Source organism: Pseudorca crassidens, chromosome 17, assembly GCF_039906515.1.
Source record: "Pseudorca crassidens isolate mPseCra1 chromosome 17, mPseCra1.hap1, whole genome shotgun sequence".
NCBI classification, from domain to species: domain Eukaryota; kingdom Metazoa; phylum Chordata; class Mammalia; order Artiodactyla; family Delphinidae; genus Pseudorca; species Pseudorca crassidens.
In genome coordinates, this window is record NC_090312.1 from 20606224 (window position 1) to 20628462 (window position 22239).

The 22239-nt window shown below is 42.6% G+C and overlaps 1 protein-coding gene across 5 annotated transcripts in view; it reads left to right on the plus strand.

Annotated features, from left to right (window-relative positions):
* The window catches only part of SAMD12 (sterile alpha motif domain containing 12), a 456644-nt gene that overhangs the window by 28293 nt on the left and 406112 nt on the right, over positions 1-22239 (plus strand). For 4 of the 5 annotated variants that reach the window (XR_010936194.1, XR_010936192.1, XM_067711427.1 and 1 more), the window contains exon 2: positions 9570-9748. Coding sequence is in view for 2 of the 5 variants with exons in the window: in XM_067711427.1 (XP_067567528.1) it covers positions 9570-9748 (179 nt within the window). In the remaining 3 variants the exon portion in view is untranslated. Of the gene's footprint in view, positions 1-9569; positions 9749-22239 lie in introns of those variants that run through there. The other variant, XR_010936195.1, reaches the window with a different exon arrangement.

A 22239-nucleotide genomic window follows, 5' to 3' on the forward strand; every position in this document is an offset into this window, starting at 1 on the left:
GATAGAGACGTACTTGGGCACTGGTTCATAATGTGAAATCTGTTTCTTATAGTATCATGGATACAAATGTTTTAGTCACCATTGTAGACCACCTATTTCTTTATCAGTCTGATACCTGAATCCTCTAAAGCTTCATAGAACTTCTGAGTATATCTACCTTTGTATTCTCTTCACGAAAGAGAAGAGTTAACGTCTGTGTGCCTTAGAGGTTGTCCAGAGCCTTCCCCTACTCTACTGCTGGTGAAGTGTGTAAGTTAAGCATTATCTAAACATCTTCTGTGTTTAGATTGTCTAGTCCAGGTATCATGGGTAGGAAGGGTGAATATCTGCTGTGGTTGTTACCCTTAAGTAGTCTCTGGGGATACTTGAAGGTTCCCTTAAAGTATTTTACAAAGAGGACATCATCTCTGTAGACACATGAGCTGGAGTGAGTGTGCTTCAGGTGGCTCGGAGCAGACAGTGTCCCGACACAGCCACGCATGGTCTGAACACCTGGCTGAGATGGAGTCATCCAGGCCCAGCTCTGGCGACCACACGGTAGCTGTCAAGGCTGCCGTTGGGCCGAGGATAGTAGAGTGTGTGTTGGGGGTCCAACTGTTCACGTTCAGTATTTTTTCCCTCCCTCTCTCATCAGCAGAGTGTCTTCCTCCTCTTGTTACAATAAGGGATGCGTCTATTACTGGTCCCTTCCAGACTGGCTGGGAATGGGCATGTCCTCTTTTAATGCCTTCGTATTGCCCGTTTGGAAGTTTGTGTTTTACCATGTTCTATTTTTTTTTAATAAGTAAATAAATAAATTTGTTTAAAAAAAGATGGCATTGGGATAAATAATAGCTGTCTTTTTTTTTTTTTTGGTCTGCTGTATGCCAAGTACTTTTTTTTTGAATTTGATTTTATTTTTTTATACAGGTTCTTATTAGTTATCCATTTTATACATATTAGTGTATATATGTCAGTCCCAATCTCCCAGTTCATCCCACCACCACCCGCCCCCCGCTACCATGTTCTTTTTGATGGTGACAAAAAGACATCAACCTGTATTTACAAATGTTAAGCTTCGACATATATTTGCAGAACCACATTTAGCTGACCAAGGAGAGGTTTGGAGGTCATATTCTGTCTCCTCATAGCCTGACCCAAATGATAAAATCAAACATAATTTAGCTTATTTAAATTGCCTGGGAGTGGGGGAGTGCAGGATAAGTCAGAGGCAAGTTCCTCAAAGATCCATGAGTTCTTCTTTGATGATAAAGTGAAGGGGGTTCTTGGACCGTAGGGTCCTCCAGAACATGGTTCCACTCTACCCTAGGACAGGGCTCATTCAGCAGACTTATTTCTGTAAAGGGCCAGCTAGCAAATATTTTAGTCTCTGCAGACCACGTGGTCTCTGTCACCACTACTCACCTCCACCATTGTAGCAAAAGAGTGGTCATAGACAATATATAAATAACATGGCTGTGTTCCAATAAAACTTTATTTATCGACACTGACATTTGAATTTCATATATTTTTAGGTCACAAAATATTCCTTTAGGTTTTTTCCCAACCATTTAAAAATGTAAAAATTATTCTTGGCTCACAAGGCATATGTAAACAGGTGGTAGGCTGGATTTGGCCCATGGGCTGCCATAGAAGATGTCCACTGGACAGGTTCCTTTACCCAAGTAGACATTGTGCTTCCTGTCCACTAGCTTAATCCAAGCTTATGTTCCTGAGACATTTCTGGTACATTGCTTTATTTTCATGTTAAAACATTAGTGACCTGACACTCATGAACACGTCCTTATTCGTTCGCGCAGAAGTTTTTGTGAGTATTCTGGGCACCAAAGGCCCCCAGATGAATTAAGACTTTTGCCCTGAGGTCTTCACAGTGGAAGACCTGGATGGAGTCTACCTCTGATGATAATTTTCGTGATAACAACATGTATTCTTAATGTACATCTTCCTTGCTAAGTTATTATTATACTTAGGTAAGCTTTCTAAGTCATAATGGGAGTTACGAAACCCAGACTGTAATATTTTGCTAGGATTTCAGTTTTCTTATTTTTCTCCATGAGGAAGAGCTAAGCAATCATATGTAACTGGTTAAAATGGAATTATATGTTAGTTTGGAACGTTCATCTGAATGGTAGAGAACACCTGATTCAAAGTGGCTTAACAACTAGGATTATTTCTCTCCCGGAGCCCCAAGTCCAGAGGGAGGCAATTACGAACATAGAGTAGCCCAATGATGGCAGAGCCAGTGTGGCTGTTAGCCTCTTGGCTTTCACTCATGTTTGGAGCCCTGTTGTCACAGAAGGTCTATAGCAGCTCTAGTTAACACATCAGCATTCAAGGCAGAGAGAGGGAAGGAAGGGCGGTATCAACATCTGTTCTCTTTTGTCAGTTCCAGGACTGTCTTTTTATCCATCTGTTTAGGTCCCATTGGCAGGAACCTGTCAGCAGCCACTTGTAGCTGCAAGGGAGGCTGGAGAATTGAGTTTTGACTTTGTAGACCTGCTGTGGGAGGCGGCAAGGAGGAGAGATTGGGAATGTTTAGCCACCAGAAGTGTCTCCTGCAAAGGGCGGGAGGCCTTTTGTGATGCCCGGATTACTTCTAGAGGGTAGAGTTCTGCCAGATTTGAATGCAGAATATTAACGAATAAGGCACTTCCCTTACTTAAACAGATATTTGGAGAGTGTCTGCTATGTGAATATTATATATGAGAGATGTACAAAACAAGGGCCATGTCCTCCAGGAACTTTTTCTCTAGCTAGAAGCAAGAAATATACATGAAATGATAAACACTCTATCTCAATTCTAATAGCTAATGATGGGGATTGGAGTATATTTGTGTCTTAAGGTCATGTATTCATTTAGCGACATGTATGAGGTGCCAAATACGTGCAACTTAGCCTTTGCAGGTACACAGATGAATAACACTGTGTCTGTTCTGCAGAAGGCAGTCTAGTGAAACAGCAGTTCCGGGACAGCTCTGTGGTTCCATGATTTACCATATCTTTGAATTATCCAATTAGGTTGGAAGCAACTCTTATTTGCTCTTTTGAAAAATAAAGATCTAAGCTACTCATGAGAAGGGAATGGCAGTCAGTAGGATTGAATCAGTATCTTTCCATGATACCTCTGCTCATTCTGTGAGCAATGATTCAGCGTAACTGTACGTTAGTCATTTGGCTAGGCACTGGGCTTGTAATAAGCTTAATAAGAAGTCACTTGTTTCATGGGGCTCCTAGTTATAGGGTAGGCAGACGTGTTAATAAATACTTGCAACTCATGGTGTATACACACACACACCAGATTTAATAAGAAAAAGAGACGTGGTCAACATTGCTTAGGAGGCTATAATGCATACAGAATCAGTTAAAGCTTCACAGGGGAAAGAAGAAAGAGCATTTCTTATCTCCTGAAGGGTTATCCATGCAAATAAGGGAAGGGAAGAGTATATTATGGAAAAAGATCAATTCTGGCAAAGCAGAGAAGCACAAGACATCTCAGCAGCTGCATGCAGCGTCTGTGTGTTGGTAGAAACATAGGGGCAGGAGCCAGAGCGGCACCACTGGGGGTGTTTGCACAGCATCTCTGTTCACAGTGAGGCGGGGAATAAAGGGCCATTCAACTTGAATGAGGCTCTGTCCCTTGTCTCACTACAGGGAGAGTGTGGCGTGGGTGGGGACTGAAAGGACTGGCAAGCTGCATGACTTCTTGGCAAGTACGATCCACTTGTTCTTACAAATGAATGTTGTGATGCCAGCACATCCCTCAGCTCTTCTTGAATCATCTGGAGATGAAATGAAGCCTGGCACTTAGGCACAGTCTGTTACTGTGACCTAAGTCCCATCGGAATGGGACCCCTCAGAGGTCAGGGCCAGGAAGGCCCAGGCTCGCTTCCAGCAAGTGAAGCATGTCTTCTGCCAGTCAGGCTGGGGCCCATTTTGGAGAACATGCCCTTTCCAAGAACATTTTAATGTAATCTGATACCATGGAGCTATTATTATCTATTATACTTTTTTAAAAAGAAAGCAAAAAACGTGTTATACCTGAAAATCACAATAAGATGATGGAAAGAAGAATAAAAACACTTTTGGAACTTTCCACTTAACAGGCAATAGAGAGGTGAAATGAGAGGGAGTCCAATTTTGGTTTTTTGTTTTAAAATTTTATTGTAGATTATAACAAAATAGATCATTGTAACCATCCTTTTTTTTTTTTTTTTTTTTGCTGTACGCGGGCCTCTCACCATTGTGGCCTCTCCCGTTGCGGAGCACAGGCTCCGGACGCGCAGGCTCAGCGGCCATGGCTCACGGGCCCAGTCGCTCCGCGGCATGTGGGATCTTCCCGGACCGGGGCACGAACCCGTGTCCCCTGCATCGGCAGGCAGACTCTCAACCACTCTGCGCCACCAGGGAAGCCCCACTGTAACCATTCTTGAGTGTGTGATTCAGTGGCATTAAATATATTTATATTGTTGTGCAACCATCACCACTATCCATCTCCAGAACTTTTTCATCAACCCAAACTGAAACTCCATACTAAGCAATAGGTCCCCATTCTCCTCTCCTCCAGCCCCTGGTAACCACTGTTCCACTTTGTCTCTATGAATTTGACTGTTCTAAGTACCTCTCATAAGTAGAATCATACAATACTTGTCCTTTTGTAACTGGCTTATTTCACTTCGCATAATGTCTTCAAGGTTCATCCCTAGTGTAGCGTGTATCAGAATTTCATTCCTTTTTAATAATAATATTCCGTAGTACATATATACAGCATTTTGTTTATCCATTTATCCATCGATGGGCATCTGGGTTCTTTCCACCTTTTGGCTATTGTGAATAATGCTGCTATAAACATGGATATACAAATATCTGTTCGAGTCCCTACTTAAATTCTTTGGTTGAATTGCTGTATCAAATGGTAGTTCTATGTTAATTCTTCTTTTTGAGGAATTCGCCATGCAGTTTTCCACAGAAGCGGTCCCATTTTACATTCCCACCAGCAATGTGCAAGGGTTTTCAATTTCTGAGGGAGTGGGTTTTCGCATATGAAAAAAAGATGCTGCCTTCGAATTGGCATCTCAAAACAATGCTAAAACATGTGTATTTGCATGAGGAATTTTCCCTAGGTTTTTAAAAGAGCAACATTTGTAAAACCTGGTCTTTAACTCCTCATTTTAAGAGCTCACCATTAGCAACTTTAACATTAAAGCGACAGTGGCAGCCCTTCAGGTAAAGACCACAAGCAGCCTGCAGTGTCAGTTCAATAACTAGAAATCCACAGGGCACAAGTCTGGTTGGGAAGGTCAGGGAAACAAGAAGATCTCAAAGCTGACCTGTGAGCTGCTGAGCCCATTAAATTGAACAGATAACTTCAGTGAAAGCAAGAAAGGGTACTGATGAGGATAGAAAAGAGAAAGCAAATGGGGGCGCCTTTTACATGATGAACAAAGAGATGGAGGTCACAGCGTGTAAGAGGCCATCTAAAAGTCGCTTGATTTGTAAACATCAGGGACATGCATGAAATTTCAGGGAAAACAAAACAAAGCCTGTCAGAAATGGTTTTAAACAAATAAACCCAAACACAAAAACCTACATCAACTGCAGGATTTGCAGGCGAGGAGGGAACAGCTGTGGAGGATTAAAATATATGTGTGAAGAACGCGACATGCATAGAAAGTCAAAATGCCATAACCCATCTCATGTCTATAGAGATCTTACATTTTGTACACTTAGTATTTACTAGCAGAGAAAAGATACCTTTTGATATAAGGCATAGTTGTGTAAAGACAGAAGATTGGTGGTTCGTTCAGCAGCTGAACAGATGTTTCTCCGGTGCCTATTATGTGACCGTTTCTGGACTGGGCAGTGGAGGTGGAGCTGGCAGCTGTGGTTGGTGAAGCAGACAGGTCAATTAGACAGACATCCTCAGAGAGTGAGGGGATGAAGCACCAGGATGCCAGAAGCTCCTAGAAGGCTTGCTGAAGAAGTCTGAAAAGACACATGGGCTGAGTGGGAGTTCACTTCCCAAAGAAGGAAGTAAGGTTGAGGTGGAGTAGAACTTTCTAGGACGAGGGACCAACGTGAGCAAAAGTGAGGGAAGTACGAGAGTCTGATGGGTGGGCAGGTGATGGCAGAGGAGAACAGGAGATGCTGGAAGCTATCAGCAGCTCAGTGATATTCCTAGGCCATGAATTTCAAGGCAGCTGGGAATCATGCTGGAGTAAGATCAAAGACACACACTTTTTTCTTTTCCTCACTAATCTGTCCCTTGCCCATCCGCCACCTCCCGACACAGGCTCACCTCTTTTTAATAATCACAATTTTAATATGTTTAATTGAAGATTCATTGTAAGTAGGCTGATCTTTGGAGATGGGGAAGCTGATTGATATTAACAGTAGTTAGCCTCATGCTCTCATAGGTTTTGTTCTTTTTCTACCACTGCCTGAATTGGGCATTGCGGTTGGTTCTCCAGCATCGATTCCACCCCTGCCTTGTTGAGTAACAGCGATGTGGTTTGGTGACTTGACCTTAGGTGAAGGTCAGCTGGTTTAAGGGTAATCCTATCTCTACTGCCAGGGTTTTAGTTCACTAACAGATGTGTGTGATTCACTTTGGGCCGCTGAGAAAAGATCCAAGTTTGGAGGAGGATGTGGGGAAGAAAACGATGGTCAATCAAGCTGTCTCTATTGCTAGCTGAGAACCAGAAGCCTGTAGCTCTAGTGCCACGTGGGGACCCACGCTTAGAATAAAGGTGATGTTATGGACAGCAAACTAGGAAGAGGAAAAAGAGTCCTTGATAGCACCGCTGAACTTGGAAATCAGCTAACTCCGAACTTTTCCCATTACTGGGCTTCCTCTCCTGAAAGATAATGATTTTCCTTACTGCTTAATCTATTTTGGGTTTGTTCACCTGAAACTTGAAATCTCCTGTGACCTAAATGATACATGATCTTTGTGACCTTCAGTAGACACCTGTATGACTCTTTATGACTATAGCCCTTTGAGCCTCATTTCCCTTGTCTGTGAAATGAATATAATTACGTCTCAGAGTTCTTCATGGAGATTATTTGAGACGCACCACAAATCTGAGGGAAGAGGCATGAACTAATGCATGCTGAGTGCCTACGAGGCCCCATGAAATAGACTGGCCCTTGTTTTAGGAAGCTTAAAGGCTAGAAGAGAAATTCAGATAATTTTGATATAAAATAGTTGAAATAGGGTCACATGCGTATGGATCTTTGTACAATAAGTTTTTTAAGATCGTTTGTACAATGTTGAATACTTGCCATTCCAGGCACATGATCAAATCTGAAGAGTTGGTATTTAAACCAAAACCTCAAGGATAAGTAGGGGTTAGGTGAAGAATGGGGAAGAGCAGTTCAGGCAAAGAAACATTATATACAAAGTCCAGAGGGGACAGATTATGAATGGCCTTGTTGGCCACGTTAAAGATTTTTGAATGATCTGGGTGTAAAATGAAGCCATTAGAAAGTTTTTTTTTTTTTTACTTTATTATTAAGGAAAATTTCAACATAGACAAAAGTGGAAAGAGTAGTATAATAAATCCCCATGAATCCACCAATTAGCTTCAAGAATTATCAACACGTGGCCAATCTCATCTCATCTATATCATTCTCTTGTCCCCCATCCATTTTTTTTTTTACAGTAGGTCCTTGTTGGCTCTTTATTTTAAATAAAGCAGTGTATATATTTCAATCCCAAACTCCCTAACTATGCCTCCCCTCCAGGTAACCATAAGTTCGTTCTCTAAGTCTGTGAGTCTGTTTCTGTTTTGTAGCAGAAGTCTCTTGAACCAACCTATACATTTTTAAATGGGATTGCGGGGGTCCAGCGAGGAAGAGCAGTTGGGCTGGTCACATTCTGAGGGACAGAGATGAGTAGCTTGGACCAGGGTGATGGCAGTGGAGGTGTGAAGTAGGTGGATGGGAGAAGCATTTTGAATGCAGTGCTTGCTGGCTCTGGTGATAGATACGAGGGATGTGGTGACTTATGGAGAGAGTGTGTCAAGGAGGACTCTTCAGTTTCTGTGTGAGTAACTGAAGACAGGAGAAAGTGAATATTTTTTGGTAGAAAAACCAAGATTCAGTATGAACATGTTAAGTGTGAGGTCTGTGATACAGTGACATTGGGATGTTGAGTCACAGTCCTACATCTGAAGCATCATGAGAGAGGTCTCTCTGGGCTGGGTTTAAAATTTGAGAGTCATGGTCAGGTTAATTGCATCAGAAGTGCTGGGAATGGATGGGACCTGTTAAGGGAGAAGTGGAGAGTGGGGAAAAGAACACCTGACTGACTACTTCTGGGAAGGCTTCCCTCATCTCTCAGGTGTAAAATATTCTTTCACAAGCCTGATCAAGAGAAAAGGAAACCCTGGGGTGCTAAGTAAAGGGAAGAATTTTAGAATCGCAGATGTCCTCTAAAGGGGAAGAATGCTGAGAAAGGGGGAGACTGAAGATCCTGGGTAAAAGGAGATTATTGATGAAGTGGAGTCTCGAGGGAGATGGGAGGGGATTGGAGGTTCTGGCCTTAAATCCTCTGAGACCAAGGGGAAGGGGATAAGGATGGAAGTTTAGCTACATTTGAAGGCTTGAGGGTCACAGGGAGATGAGAGAATTCTCCACCAGAGACCTCAAAACACACGTACCAGCTATATGTACATAAGTGTGTGCACATTCACTCACACACACCCGTTGGTTCATGGATGTCATCCAGGGGGAATGTATGTTTCCTATAACATTTCCTATAACCGCTATTTCTCTGATAGTCATGGGTACACAGGAGGAACTCCTATGTGGAATGAATAAATATACTCAGTATGAGCTTTAGATTTTATTTGTGAGGGTATCTGCGTTAAAGGATGTGGAGAGAGAAAGTGAAAATAGGAAACTACTAGGCTGAGCTCCCTTAAACCCTCCACTCTGACCTTTCCTTCTTTCATGGAGGAGTAGTAACTGTTTTAAAACCACTAGTTCTTTGTTTCTTGTCTGCCTCTTCTATTGGATTGTGAGTTCTTTGAAGCTAACATCTGTCGTCTGTAAATCCGTGCTTGCAGGACCTGGTCCAGGAACAGCACACAGTAAGTGCTCAGTAAATATTTGCTGAATGACTGCAAGAGGGTGGACTTGAGTGGATGCTTCAAGAATAGAGAAAATTCAGAAATGGGAGGGAATGAGCAGTTTTCCAGATGGAAGCAGAGATACACACTGAACTGCAGGGGTTGAAATGATTGCATGTGTGGAAGGCAGTACCCAAGTTGCCTGATTTGGTGTTGTCGTCTGTAATGTGGGGGTTAGTTGCTTGCTCAAGGTCAAACAACTTGGAACTGATGGTTCCTGGATTTGTACTCTAGTCTTCCTGACTTCAAAGCTCAGGATTTCCCACCATACCGTGCTCCCTCTTCACCAAATCATTTCCCATAATTATGACCCCCACCTCTCAACTTGGAGATTCCTTGTATCTTCCCACATAGGCCAGATGAAATATTGTCTTTCATGGACACCTCCTTTATTTATAGGATCTGTTTTCTGAGTTTAGATTTTTTCCTCTTTCCTAGCTCTCCACTGCGGTTTGAATCCACGGGGTATTGATCACCCTGCCCGTGCTGAAGGTATTAAACTGCAAATTGAAGGTGAAGGTGTTGATTCTCACTCTATTAAAAACAAAAATTACCAGAAGGTGCTTGACCAAAAAGGAACCCCCAAGCGACTGCAGGCAGAAGCCGAGACGGCTAAGGTAGGTAATAATCCAGTAAGTTAAGGAGATTCTGAAGCTGCAGCTTTGCTATTTCGTGGTCCAGCCCCAGATAAGAACTGATGGTGCTTTCGTTAATTAGCGTTGTATCTTCAGTTAAAGAAACACTGCTCCTTGATTGCAGGTAATGAGAAATGAAAATATTGACTGCATACCCTTTAGAGTGAAATTGAAACACGTTTGTGGTCAGTTTTATCTCATGAGGCTCTGAGGATGGTATAGAATGAGCTACAGGGAAGAGTGCCTTGGAATTAAAGCTGAAAGATTTGTTTGCCAGGCTCAGATTTATCATTTTATGATATTGGACAAGTCCTGTGACTTTTCAAGCCTCAGATTTTTCACCTGTAGAATGGGTTATCAGAAAAACTCCATCCTCCATTAGGTTGAACAGATGAAATAATATTATGTATGTGCAAGTGTTTTGTAAAAGCCCCAGTTGGCTGCATGAGTATGAGGGGGCTTTTTGCTGACAACCACAGTAACAAGTAATATTTTATTAAATATATACATACATGCCAGGTGCTGTTTGAAGGACTCTTGATATACTGGCTTATCATCTCCCTGAAACAATTCTATGAGGTAGACAATAGTAAACAAGACCCTAATTAATGAAAGGTGTAATTGTTTTATTTTGTTGCAGAATACTTTGTTCTTTTAGTCTTTTAGCCTAGATGTTGGTATAAAACACACCTTGGTAAACTGGGAGGATGGATGATTCTTTAGTAAGAGCAGCGTCTTTCAAAGGTTTTCTGCAATGGAACTGGCACTATATGGGTTTTTGTCTGCAGTCAGTGAAGATGCTCTTGTTGGCGGTGTATATTAGTTTGCCCCTTGGAAATTGAGAGGACTAATCTTCGTATGGTTATTTGATTTCTCCCTCGTGCATTTCCTTCAAAGGAATTTCCTTTCAAATGTTCGTTGAGTGGATGAATATGTGCACGCCTTGGAAAGCAAACGTTGCAATCATCCAAGAAAAACCTTAAGTAGAAAGGTCACTTGGCTGTCCTACAATAACCACCACTCCCCCCAAAAAATGCCTTCCGAAATCAGATGTGAATTTTTCTTCTTTATCTATAGTTTTGAATAATTACCATGGCTCCTTCCCTTCTTTAGTGTGGATAATTAAAAACTGATGACATAATGAGTGTCTGTGTGTCTGTGTTGTAGGGAGTGGAGAATGATTAGCAAGGGAGGTATTACAGATATTTTGCACTAGATATTGTAGCTGAGAGAAATTGCACCTTATAGGAAACTGGTTGATAATTGAGGTTTGGTCTGTAAGAGGAGCTGGGAATAAGTGAGCCCTCTTATGACATCTAAATCCGATCAGCCAGTGGTGCCATCTTGAAAGAGTGAGAAAAAAATGCCTTAAGGGTCTTCTTTAACTAGGAAGATAATGGTCTGAGTGGGATCTTTTCAAAGAGATGCTTAAAATATTAAAAATGAGAGTGGAGAAAAAGAAAACAAGTTATTGACATTTGCCTGATTTAATTCACCTTTCAACATGTCCAGATTCTCTTTTATTTGCACAACAGATTGGTGATATAAGAAGTTTGATTCAAACCTGACAGGATTTGATAACTTCTGAATTATTTGGAACGTGTGCAATTGTAGTAAACCCTGAATTTTCATGTCAGTAGCACCTGCCTTTGCCTCTAGATCATTTTACGTTTGCTTTGCTAAAAACCTACTTCACTTGAGAACGTAGTTGTCCATAATGAACCTTTCCTCAGGAATAGCCTACAGCTGGAAACCACACTCATCTGAGTTTGTCCAGATCACCTACAATGAAACCCCCAAACAGGGTTGAGAGGGGATTCTGAATGTCTTCACATTGACATGTTTAGGAGGGAACAGACGAGGAGCTCTTGTTACAAAGTATTTATTTTTTCATGCAGGACTTGATGACAATGGTGGTTGCTGGGGGGACAAAATATAAAGAGCTTGATTACTGCAGACCTGCAGTGTCACATACCCTGGAGATTCTGAGCCACAGACAATGTGAACATGTTCTGTGCATGTACAGACACATTGAAATGTGCCCTCCTGGTGCACTTAGAGGGTTATTGGAGTTGTGAGTCATCCTTTTTCCTTGGGTAAATAATTGAATCTCTGGTAACTTGACCTACTCTAAACTTACCCTAAAAAACCTCTGGCTAGAAATGCACGCACTTAAAGCCACTCAGTAGTGTGAGTTGGTACAGATTTTCTGGAGGACAGTCTGATAGAGTTATCAACATTTTAAATGTGTATAAGTTTTGAGCCAGTAATTCCCTCTCTAGGAACTTGTCCCAAGGAAATAATCATCCAGATGTGCAAAGATGGCTGCAGGAGAATGGTCACTCTAGCAATGTTTATAATATGAAAACAATGTCCTTTCATAGGACATTGGCTGAAGAAACTGTGTGTTCGTGGAATGGAATAGAGTTCTCCCTTTATAAGGGTGAGGGAGACCTATGTGTATTTATCTTAGTCTATTCAGGCTGCTACAAAAATACCTTAAACTAGGTGACTTATAAACAATAGAAATTTATTTCTCACAGTTATGAAGGCTGGGAAGCTCAGGATCAAGGTGCCACCAGACTGAGTGTCTGATGAGAGCCTGCTTCCTGATTTATAGACAGTCGTCATCACACTGTCCTCACATGGTGGAAAGGGACCAGGAATCTCTCTGGAGTCTCTTTTACAAGGGCACTAATCCCATTCATGAGGGCTCCACCCTCATCACCTAAGCACCTCCCAAAGGCCCCTCCTTCTAATACTATCACATTGGGGGTTAGGTTTCAGCATGTGAATTTTAGGGAGACACAAACATTCATCTGTAGCAGTGTTTATTTGGGAAAATGAGTACGCTGCTATTTTAGAGTGGGGAGAGGAGGGAGAAGGGCAAGTTACTGCACACTGTAAAACGTTCCCGTTTTCGTAAAAATATCTTTTCTCTGTAAAAAGGCATCACCGAGTCTGAAAGAGTTCATTCCACAGTTTGAGCAGCAGTTTACATCTGGAGCTGAGATTATGGGGGAAACTTTCTTTTTCTGCACTTGAGTTTTTTTGTTTTTTTTTTTAAAGATATGTACCCTTTCAAGCATATTTATTTTCAAGCCCTTTTCAGGTTGCCCCATTAACTTAAGCAACTCATCCATGACTTTTCCTGTTTGTTGAGTCTGTATTCTGCCTTTGAGGGTGCTGTCTTTCCTCCCGTGGCTCCTAATTCTTGCTGGTTATTTGCCAAGGGGGAGTTATCTCGGGGACTAAGCATGCCTTGGGCTGTGGAGGCCATTTGATGAGGTGCTTTTGTAGTCTTTGTGCTGCTGAAGTAAGCACTGATGAGGTGCTTTTGTGTTTGTCTCTTCCTGAACTTTTTGGGATGTAACAGCTTTGACCAGGTGTTTAATTATGTTTCAATTTGATGTTCTCTTTGCTGACTCACTACACGAATCAGGTCCCCCCAGATGTGCCATCTGCAGGCTTCACACAGGAACCTGGTTCTAGCGTGCTATCACGCCTGGAGGTTCTGCCACTTTTGGTCTGGCCAAGTTGGACTTTGAAACCAATCCCTGTTCCAGATCTCCAGCAGGCATACTGTGCTTCCGTCCTCCTCATTGCTGTGGGCTCCTAGCACCTAGAGATGTCTCTTTGGCCTTATATAAATTTAAAAATATATTTTCTAGTATCTTTAAGTTTTTAGAGCCTGAGAGGGGATTGTATAGCACAAGTTTAATCTACCGTCTGGACCCTGAAATTTACATTGCTTTCATAATTAAAAAATATCTCTATCGCTACATATCTTTGGAACAATCATCCTTTTTGTTTCTTTATCTTAAATGTGATTTGGCACCCTTGGCCCCAGTTACTCTAAAGACTAGGGCCCTGATTCCAGAAAGAGGTTATCGGTCCTATGAGTTGCCATCAGCTCTTATAGACAAAAGAGAAATCAATAGAGAACCAAGCTCACTTTGTTTTGTTTTTTTGTGGTTTTTTTTTTTTTTTGGCTGCACCGCATGGCACGAGGGATTTTAGTTCCCCAACCAGAGATCAAACCCGTGCCCCCCCCTGCAGTGGAAGCACAGAGTCTTAACCGCTGGACCACCAGGGATCTGGACCCGCAAACTCACTTTTAATCCTTATTATTAGGTAGCATAGAGTCTAGTTGGAAAAAAAAAAAAAGAAACAGATTCAATTGAATTGTGGATTTGCAAAAGCTATTTACCATTGGGAGTGCTAAATGCCAGTGAGGACTTAGGAATTCAGAGAGTATGCATGCCATACCACAGCTGCAGTTGTAAGTTCAAAATGCAAAAACTATGTTGACTTAGCTTTACAGGTGGATACCAGGCAAGAGATAGTATGTACAGCATTTCTTCTCATCGGGAGGGCTAGAAGGTATGAAGGACACAGCTGCTTCTGTTCCTTCACCCACGCAGGGGCACCTACCACTGCCACAGATGAGAGCCGAGGTGAGGATGAGATTCCTTGGCTCACAGAAGGCACAGCCTCTTTTTCCCACCATTCATTTTACCATTCGAGTCATGTGGGCCCAAGGCCATCTCACAGGTCCTGTAGACCAGGTGTGGTCCACATAGCAGTTTTCAAGGAAGCAGCGCTGGGAGCCCCTGGGGTCCTTCCCAGACAGGCCTGAGGTTAATGAACCCTTCCTTCCAGAGCAGTAGGCATGGGGCTGCCAGAGGGTAGGTACTCCAGGAGAGGAAGAAATGCATCTATGCTGTGAAATATGGGTAACATTCAGATATGCAGTAGTAAGGATGGAAGACGTCCTTAGCAGTGGTGTGGCCACAGACATCCTCAGGTGCTCTCGGCAACAGTCTCCTTGGGTCCAGGTTTGTGTTGCGGAAGATGAGGTTGGAACAGTAGGTTGGGGCCCAGTCGTATGGGATTTGAATGTTAGGAGCGTAGATTTATTTTCTGTCTGCACCATCCACTATGGTAGCCACTAGCCATGTGTGGCTATTAAATCCATTAAAAATGAATAAAATGGGGCTTCCCTGGTGGCGCAGTGGTTGAGAGTCCGCCTGCCAATGCAGGGGACGCGGGTTCGTGCCCCGGTCCGGGAAGATCCCACATGCCGCGGAGTGGCTGGGCCCATGAGCCATGGCCGCTGAGCTTGTGCGTCCAGAGCCTGTGCTCCACAACGGGAGAGGCCACAACAGTGAGAGGCCCATGTACAGCAAAAAAAAATGAATAAAATGAAAAATTGTTTCCTTGGTCACACCAGCAAAATTTCAAGTGTTCTCCATGTGTCTAGGGATTACTGTCTTGGATAGCACAGACATAGAACATCACAGAAAGTTCTGTTGGACAGGCTGCTCTGGTTTGTGGAAGCCATTGAAGTTTTCTGGGTATAGGAGTGAGTAAGATGAAAAGATGGAATTGTGTGATCTGACCCTTGTCCTTGGGCCTGGGGGGACATGTGCTTCAATCATGAGAAAAATGTGGAAAGGGGAGTCTGTTTTGAAAGTGATATCCCTAAATGCTCTGATGGTTGGAATTTGAGTTTCCATGGCAACTCGGGCTTTGGAATAAGATCAGCCCATCAGCAAACAGTATCCTGGCTGTTCACCTTGGAACTCTGGAATGTGTCCTCACAAGTGGCCTAAATACAGCATTGGGAAACTAGAAACTCTTCACTTCTAGACTTGCTTTTCTAGGTGCTTATGAGGAAACTTACCCTGTGTTTTCATGCCTATGAAAGAAGGCTTTCATAAGGTTAATCTTTATTTTTTCTTGACAGCAATGCTAATTCGCCAGAGCCTGTAAAGTGGTGAATCAGAGTAATGATCAAGAGTCTTGGTGGCTTTTTGTGTGTCGCTCTTATATGTGTCACTGCCCCCTTTTTATTTATAAAATCTGTTTTGCAGCTGAGAAAACAAAGAATTTGAATGGCTTGCCAAAACTTAGTTTCTGGCTAAAAATTGAAGGAAGATAAAATTCACATCTAAGTATAATGACCCTGAAACCATGATTTTTTTTCACTCCTTTTAACATTAAATGTACAAATCATTTATTTATTTGAAAAGAAAATATAACCTGATATACTGAGAATCTGGCCAACTAGGCGAAAGAAGAGGTTAAAACGCTGCCTGTATTCTTCCTTTCTTGGATAGAAACACAGCAGATCTTTATTGCTGTATTACATAAGGGAGATGCAGCGCCAGCACCCAAAACAGTGAATAATTGCGTGCATTTGGCTTTGGGACGCATTCTGTGAATCTCTGGCAGCAGATAGCCTTTTCTCATTAGGCTAATATTAGATTCAGTTTGTGTTTCTTTGGCACTGAGTTAAAGGAGTTGGCCTGGAATTTTGTGCTGGAGGCAGGAGGAGGAGAAAGCCTGGTGCTTTGGATAAGCTACAGGTGGATAAATGAGAGTTGACTGGAGAGCCGCTGGTGGACGTTTGTAAGAGTGGTCAGGAAGCAGTAATCTGGGATTGAAATGGAAAGTTCAAAGGATTTTGACTTGGGTTAAAGATGAAGGGTGGATTGTACTTAACCTTGATCAAATTACATGGCTCAGCTGCCTCTGAGAAGGTCTGTAGCAATTTGGGGATAGAATGATCTAATTCTTGGCTCTCTGTATTTCTTGGCTTGGGGATCAAGAGTGTCTCCAAAAGAAGCTGCCAACCCAATATAATGTCACCAGTGATAGGAAAGGACATAATGCATGGGAAACATAATGAGCACATCCTTAGCTAAGAACTGTCAGGGGTCAGAATAAGAGAGACAAGCCAGAATGACTTCATGCTATGTGAGTTCCAGCTCCCCCCAACCCACCCCATATATGCACTGGGCACTTGGAAAGAAAGAAACTACAGTTAACCCATATTTGAAAAGGTAAGCATTTATTACCAAAGTGTTGAGCTCTGAAAAGTGTAACAATAGAGCATGTATTTGAGCCACCGTTTCATGGTACAATCAACCAAGAAGGAACCTTAGGGAACATCTGACTACCTGATTTATTTTATAGGTGAGGATGAGAATATATGGCTTCTTCAAAATCTTGAAGCTAGTAGTGGCATAGCCTAGCCTAAAACAGAGTAATTCTGACCCATGGCCACTGCTTTCCACTCTGTTGTGCTGACAAATCTATACAAAGCAACAAGAGCCTGCAGCCATTTGGTTAATCTTCCTTTTCTTGTGTACCAAGACTGTAGTACATGCCGTTTGAGGATGCAAAATGGAAAGTTGCATCAGGGGAGGTGGAACCCCTATCAGTGGGTGGATCAGAGCCCAGTTACAATTCCATCGACAGTTTTGACACAGCAAAGATAGGCTTCTGGAAGAAAGGGCATTTGAGTTCTAAGGGTGGCTCGTCTGGTAGCACTCTGCCCAAATGCGTTTCTTTTCCAGCCTGAAATGCTGGAGATAATGTGTAAACCTTTCAACCATGGAAGCAGTTAGAATCATAACAGAACTGATTGAGAGATTTCAGAATTGTATGTATCTATATAAAGGCAAGGGTATAATTTATACCTAAGAAAGAGACAGACATAGGTGGCACACAGGACAGCAGTGAACTTCTTCTGTAGCTGTGTTGAAAAGACTCCCAGTCCTTGGTGGGTGATGCTGGAAAAGCCGTATCTCAAAGCCCTGGTCAACTCAGCTGAGCGAAGAACTCAAGAAGCAGATAAAGTAGAACTTGAGAGAGAAGCTTGAGGCCGAGTAAGGTGAACAGCAGAAGGTGGTGGAAGAAAGCAGGGTTGGGCCTTTGCACACACAGCTAGAAGGCTGATGCTAGCTCCTGGTGAGGGGCACTGTCGTTCAACAGACACGCACCATCTCTGAGCATATAGTGTCACCCTCTTTCTCTCTACATACACACCAGATGCTAAAACGTTTTATAAAATCCATATTATTAAGATCTTTAAGTGTATCTTTGCTTTCCCTGGTATCCTATGTCATAGTTGCTGTTGAACTATGAATACTTGCACTCAGGTGACCATTGAGAACAGGGGTGTACAAACTTTTGCTGTCAAGGGCCAATGGCTCTGCATGGTGGATGTTGCAGTCCCCACGTGACTTTGAGGAAGTGGATGCATTTCACTGAGATGCTTACGGGGGACCTGTGGTTTAGATGCACATCTTCACTGCTCCACATTGGCTCAGCTGTGCCTCAGCCGATGGGAGGAGCTGGGCCGCTCAGCTTTAGACACTGCACACCCATCATTCTGGAGCAGTGTTGGGGGAGGGTGAGAGGTGGCCAGGGTACTTGGAATCATTTTTTAAAAACACCTTGCTTTCTCTTCTTTCTTCTCTATAAATATACAAATGGCTACTGCTTATGTTCTGTTTGGATATAAATTGCCAAAAGTTAATAGCTGTAAAGGGAAAAAAACATGGTAATAAGTAATACAGCATTTTAAACTGTCCTGGCATCACTTATACATTGAGAAAAATAGAGTATTCCATTATGTAAAAAAAAAAAAAAATGCAAATTGCACAGCCAGTTCTGTTGTTTAGAGATCAATTATTCATCAGCACATCGTGTTCAGTCGTTCTACCCCCACTGCGTATTCTGAAATCCACACATGTTCCACCTCCACTGCTATCACCTGGGTCGACCTCATCATCTCTTAACCGGCTTCCACTTCACTCTTGCCCTCCTGTGATCCATTCTTCACCCGGTGGTCTTGAATCAAAGGATACCACTCACCAGCTTAGCATCCTTAATGGTTTTTCCTAGCACTTAAAGTAAAAATCCAGACCTCATTCCCATGGTAAGAACCCAAGATATTTTGGCCGTGCTTGACCTCCCTAATCCCACCTCATATCAGGCTTTCCTCTGGCTGTCTGAGCTCCAGACATACCTGTCTTTCTGTTTCTCAAATATACCAAGGTCATGCTCTCTTGAGCGCGTTCATACTTGCCATCCAGTCTGCCTATATTTGCCCCCTTGATCATTGCACCACCGGTTCCTTATCACGTAGGTCTCAGTCAAATGTCCCTCTGCAGAGAAGCCTGACCGCTCCAGTCACACTTTCTGACATCACTGTTTGTCCTCTGTAGAGCTTCTTCCTGTCTGAAATCATCCTATTTATTTTCTGTGTCTCCGGTAAAATGTAAACTCCTTGAGAGCAGTGACCTTGACTATCTTGTTCACTGCTGCAGCATCAGTGCCTGCTACAGGGTGCAGCACATCATAAAGAATACACTTTTGATTTGATAAATGAAATTAGTTGATGTGACCCAGAAGTCCCTTGCCTCTGGGTCTTCCTTTCTTTTGCCTCATAGTTATTTCTTTATCTTTAACCTCTCTACAAGCAAGCAGGAGGATACATCTTGCTGGATCCTGTAACAATTGTCAGTGGCAGGGAATGCTTTTCTGGACGGTGGGTGCAAGTGGAACATTGTCCACAGGATGAGCAAGGGATACTTCCATAGCTACTCCATTACCCTTCATCCTCAAAGTCTAGGTTGTCCCTTAGACTAGGCAAATACCTATTTGTAGTCTGTGGTAGGCAAACTTCACTTAGGCCAAGAGTCTCCAACCTGCAGTTGAGGACCAGTGATCTCTCTGCTACCTCCAGGGTTGGCCAAGATTTCAGATGGCGAGGTTCCTTCACCCCCACCCATAGCTATTCACCATCCTCAGTGTAAGCATCAGCTGACTACCCTGATTTCTGTCCCATTTCCTTGAAGTCAAAACTTGAAGGTGATAGAAAGCAGCAGCTTCTGCTTAAATGATCAGGAACTCCTGACTTAAATTGAAAATCAGACCACCAGGTACCAAGCAACACCTAAAACATTATTGCCAGGGTTTTTATGAATTAGAAATAGTTTTCAAATGTTGCTTTCACATGTGACCATACATATCTATTAGTCTGCTTGAGCGGCTGTAACAAAATTCCATAGATTAGGTAGCTTCAATAATAGACATGTATTTCTTACAGTTCTGGAGGCTGGAGAGTCCAAGATCAAGGTACCATCCAATGTGGTTCCTGGCAAGGGCCCTTTTCCTGACTTGCTGATGGAAACCTTCTGCCTGTGTCCTCACATGGTAGAGAGAAAGTGAGCTCTAGTCTCTCTTCCCCTTCTTAAAAGGACACTACTCCTATCATGGGGCCGCACCCTCATGACCTTATCTAAATCTAAGCATCTCCCAAAGGCCCTATCTCCAAATATCACCACATTGAGGGTTAGGGCTTCAACGTACGAATTTGGGAGGGGCCACGAACATTTGGTCCAGAATATATACCAAATGTGCATTTTGGCCAAATGGCAGAGTGTTCAGTCACTATTTGGCTGAAGTGGAATATTATCATCATAGAAGAAATGTCTGTCATACAAGGATAAACCTGAAATATTAGTAAGAATACCTATTTATTACAACTTAGAGTTATACCAAGCAGATTTTTTTTTAAAATTGGCATTGTAGTGCAGTGTAATAATTCCTCAGAGCTGTCGGCTTCTGTGGTTTTTATATTGCACATTTATGATACTGAAAATATACCCTTTCAACTGAGGTCAGTTGAAGGAGCAACATACATTTTGGTCCAGCTCTGCCACTACAGGGTCGTGCTAATGGTGATATTCCCAAGTCATTAAGCCTTCATCCTCTCCGATGATAACTGACTGAAATAAAGACTTCAACTCTTGGACTTGCCATCTTAGTTGAAGCTCATGAGGCAATTTCATTGAAACAATCCCATAAACTAAAGCTGTGGGCTGTATTTTTTAATAAGTTTATTTATTTTTGGCTGCATTGGGTCTTCATTGCTGCGCACGGGCTTTCTCTAGTTGTGGCAAGTGGCGGCTACTCTTTGTTGCAGTGCAGGGGCTTCCCATTGCGGTGGCTTCTCTTGCTGTGGAGCACGGGCTCTAGGTACGCAGGCTTCAGTAGTTGTGGCACACAAGCTCAGTAGTTGTGGAGCATGGGCTTAGTTGCTCCGCGGCATGTGGGATCTTCCCAGACCAGGGCTCGAACCTGGATCCCCTGCATTGGCAGGCGGATTCTTAACCACTGCGCCACCAGCGAAATCCCTGGGCTGTATTTAAAGAAGATGCTTTTTAAAAATTCTCAAGATCAAGCTGAATTTTGTTACCATCCCTGTGGTTTTCTTTCTTCAAAGATGTTTTCACAGTACTCATTGTAAAACAGGATTTTCAATTCAGCCAGAATGATCTTGTGAATGTGTCCGTCAGATCATGTTGTTCCTTTGCTCAGACTCCTCTCATCACTCCCCATTTTCCTCAAATTAAAAGCCAAAGTCCTTTGGTGCCCTCTGGGACCCAGCATGAGCTGTTCCCTGGCAAGTCACTCATGTCATCTGCTGCTATACTCTTCCATGTTTAGGCTGCTCCTGGATTAAACCAGGTATCTTCCCACCTCAGAGCCCTTGTACTGCCCGTTCCCTCTGCCTGCGATGTCTTTTTCTCAGGGTGCACAAGGCTCACTCCTTCATCTTCTTAAAATCTTTGCTCACACATAACCTCAGGGAGGTTTACTGGGCTGTTGTATCAATATTTAAATAATGACCTCTTTCCCAGTGCCTCTGATCCCCGGCTCTTTTGTTATTCCCACTCAACATACCCATCGCTTTCTGAAACAGTGTATGATCTCCTTATCTATTACGTGTATTATTATTTTATGTCATCCATCTGAGTGTAAACTGTGTGAGGGCAGGGACCTGATTTGTTTTTTGATCCCTAAGGCTACTAACCATGCTTGGCACTTCATAGGGCCACAGTTATTTGTTGTTTAAATGAATTCTTGTAATCAATGTGCATTTAATTTTCACCTGACTGATAAACTTTTAATAGAAAAACCAGGAGGTTTTCCAAGTTACATGTAAAACGCTTCCTTTTATTGGAAAGGGAATTTTCACATAGCACTAGTAAGCCCAAAGAAACATCCCTATCTGTGTTACTAGCAGTGCTATGATGATCAGATGTTTAAGTAACCTACGTGATCGAATGATCATTAATTGTGCACAAGGTCAAGGTTGCCAAAAATAGAGCTGAAATGGCGTTTGGCTACTTGGCCTGCCAAAAACCAAGGCTGAAGCCAAATCCTAACGGAATTTTGGCCAAATGCCACAACCAAAGCTGAACTTCATTGCCTCCCTGTTCTTTATGTAATTAAGCAGATTAGCTCCTAAATGCTTTCATGTCTGACTTGCCCATTGTGTAATCTGGTTTTGGGGAGAAATCTGATACCAGCCTTTTCTCCTGTTGTACTAAATAGACAAAAAAGGGTTAACGCTATACATGCCTGGATAGTAGTGACTTCTTGGAGGTAGCCAGAACTGTAACAAACAAACAGAAGAGAGAAAGGCATCAAAGCTTGTATTTGTTTTCAGGCAGGACGTTTTATAGAGGATACGCACTTTCACTATTCTCATTGCTCTTTACCTAACAGTAAAGAACGTAGACTCTGGGACCTAGGGTGTAGTCCCTATTCTACCCTGCTACATGCTAGCTGTATAACCTGGGGCTAATTTCTTGTCCTTCCTCTGTCTC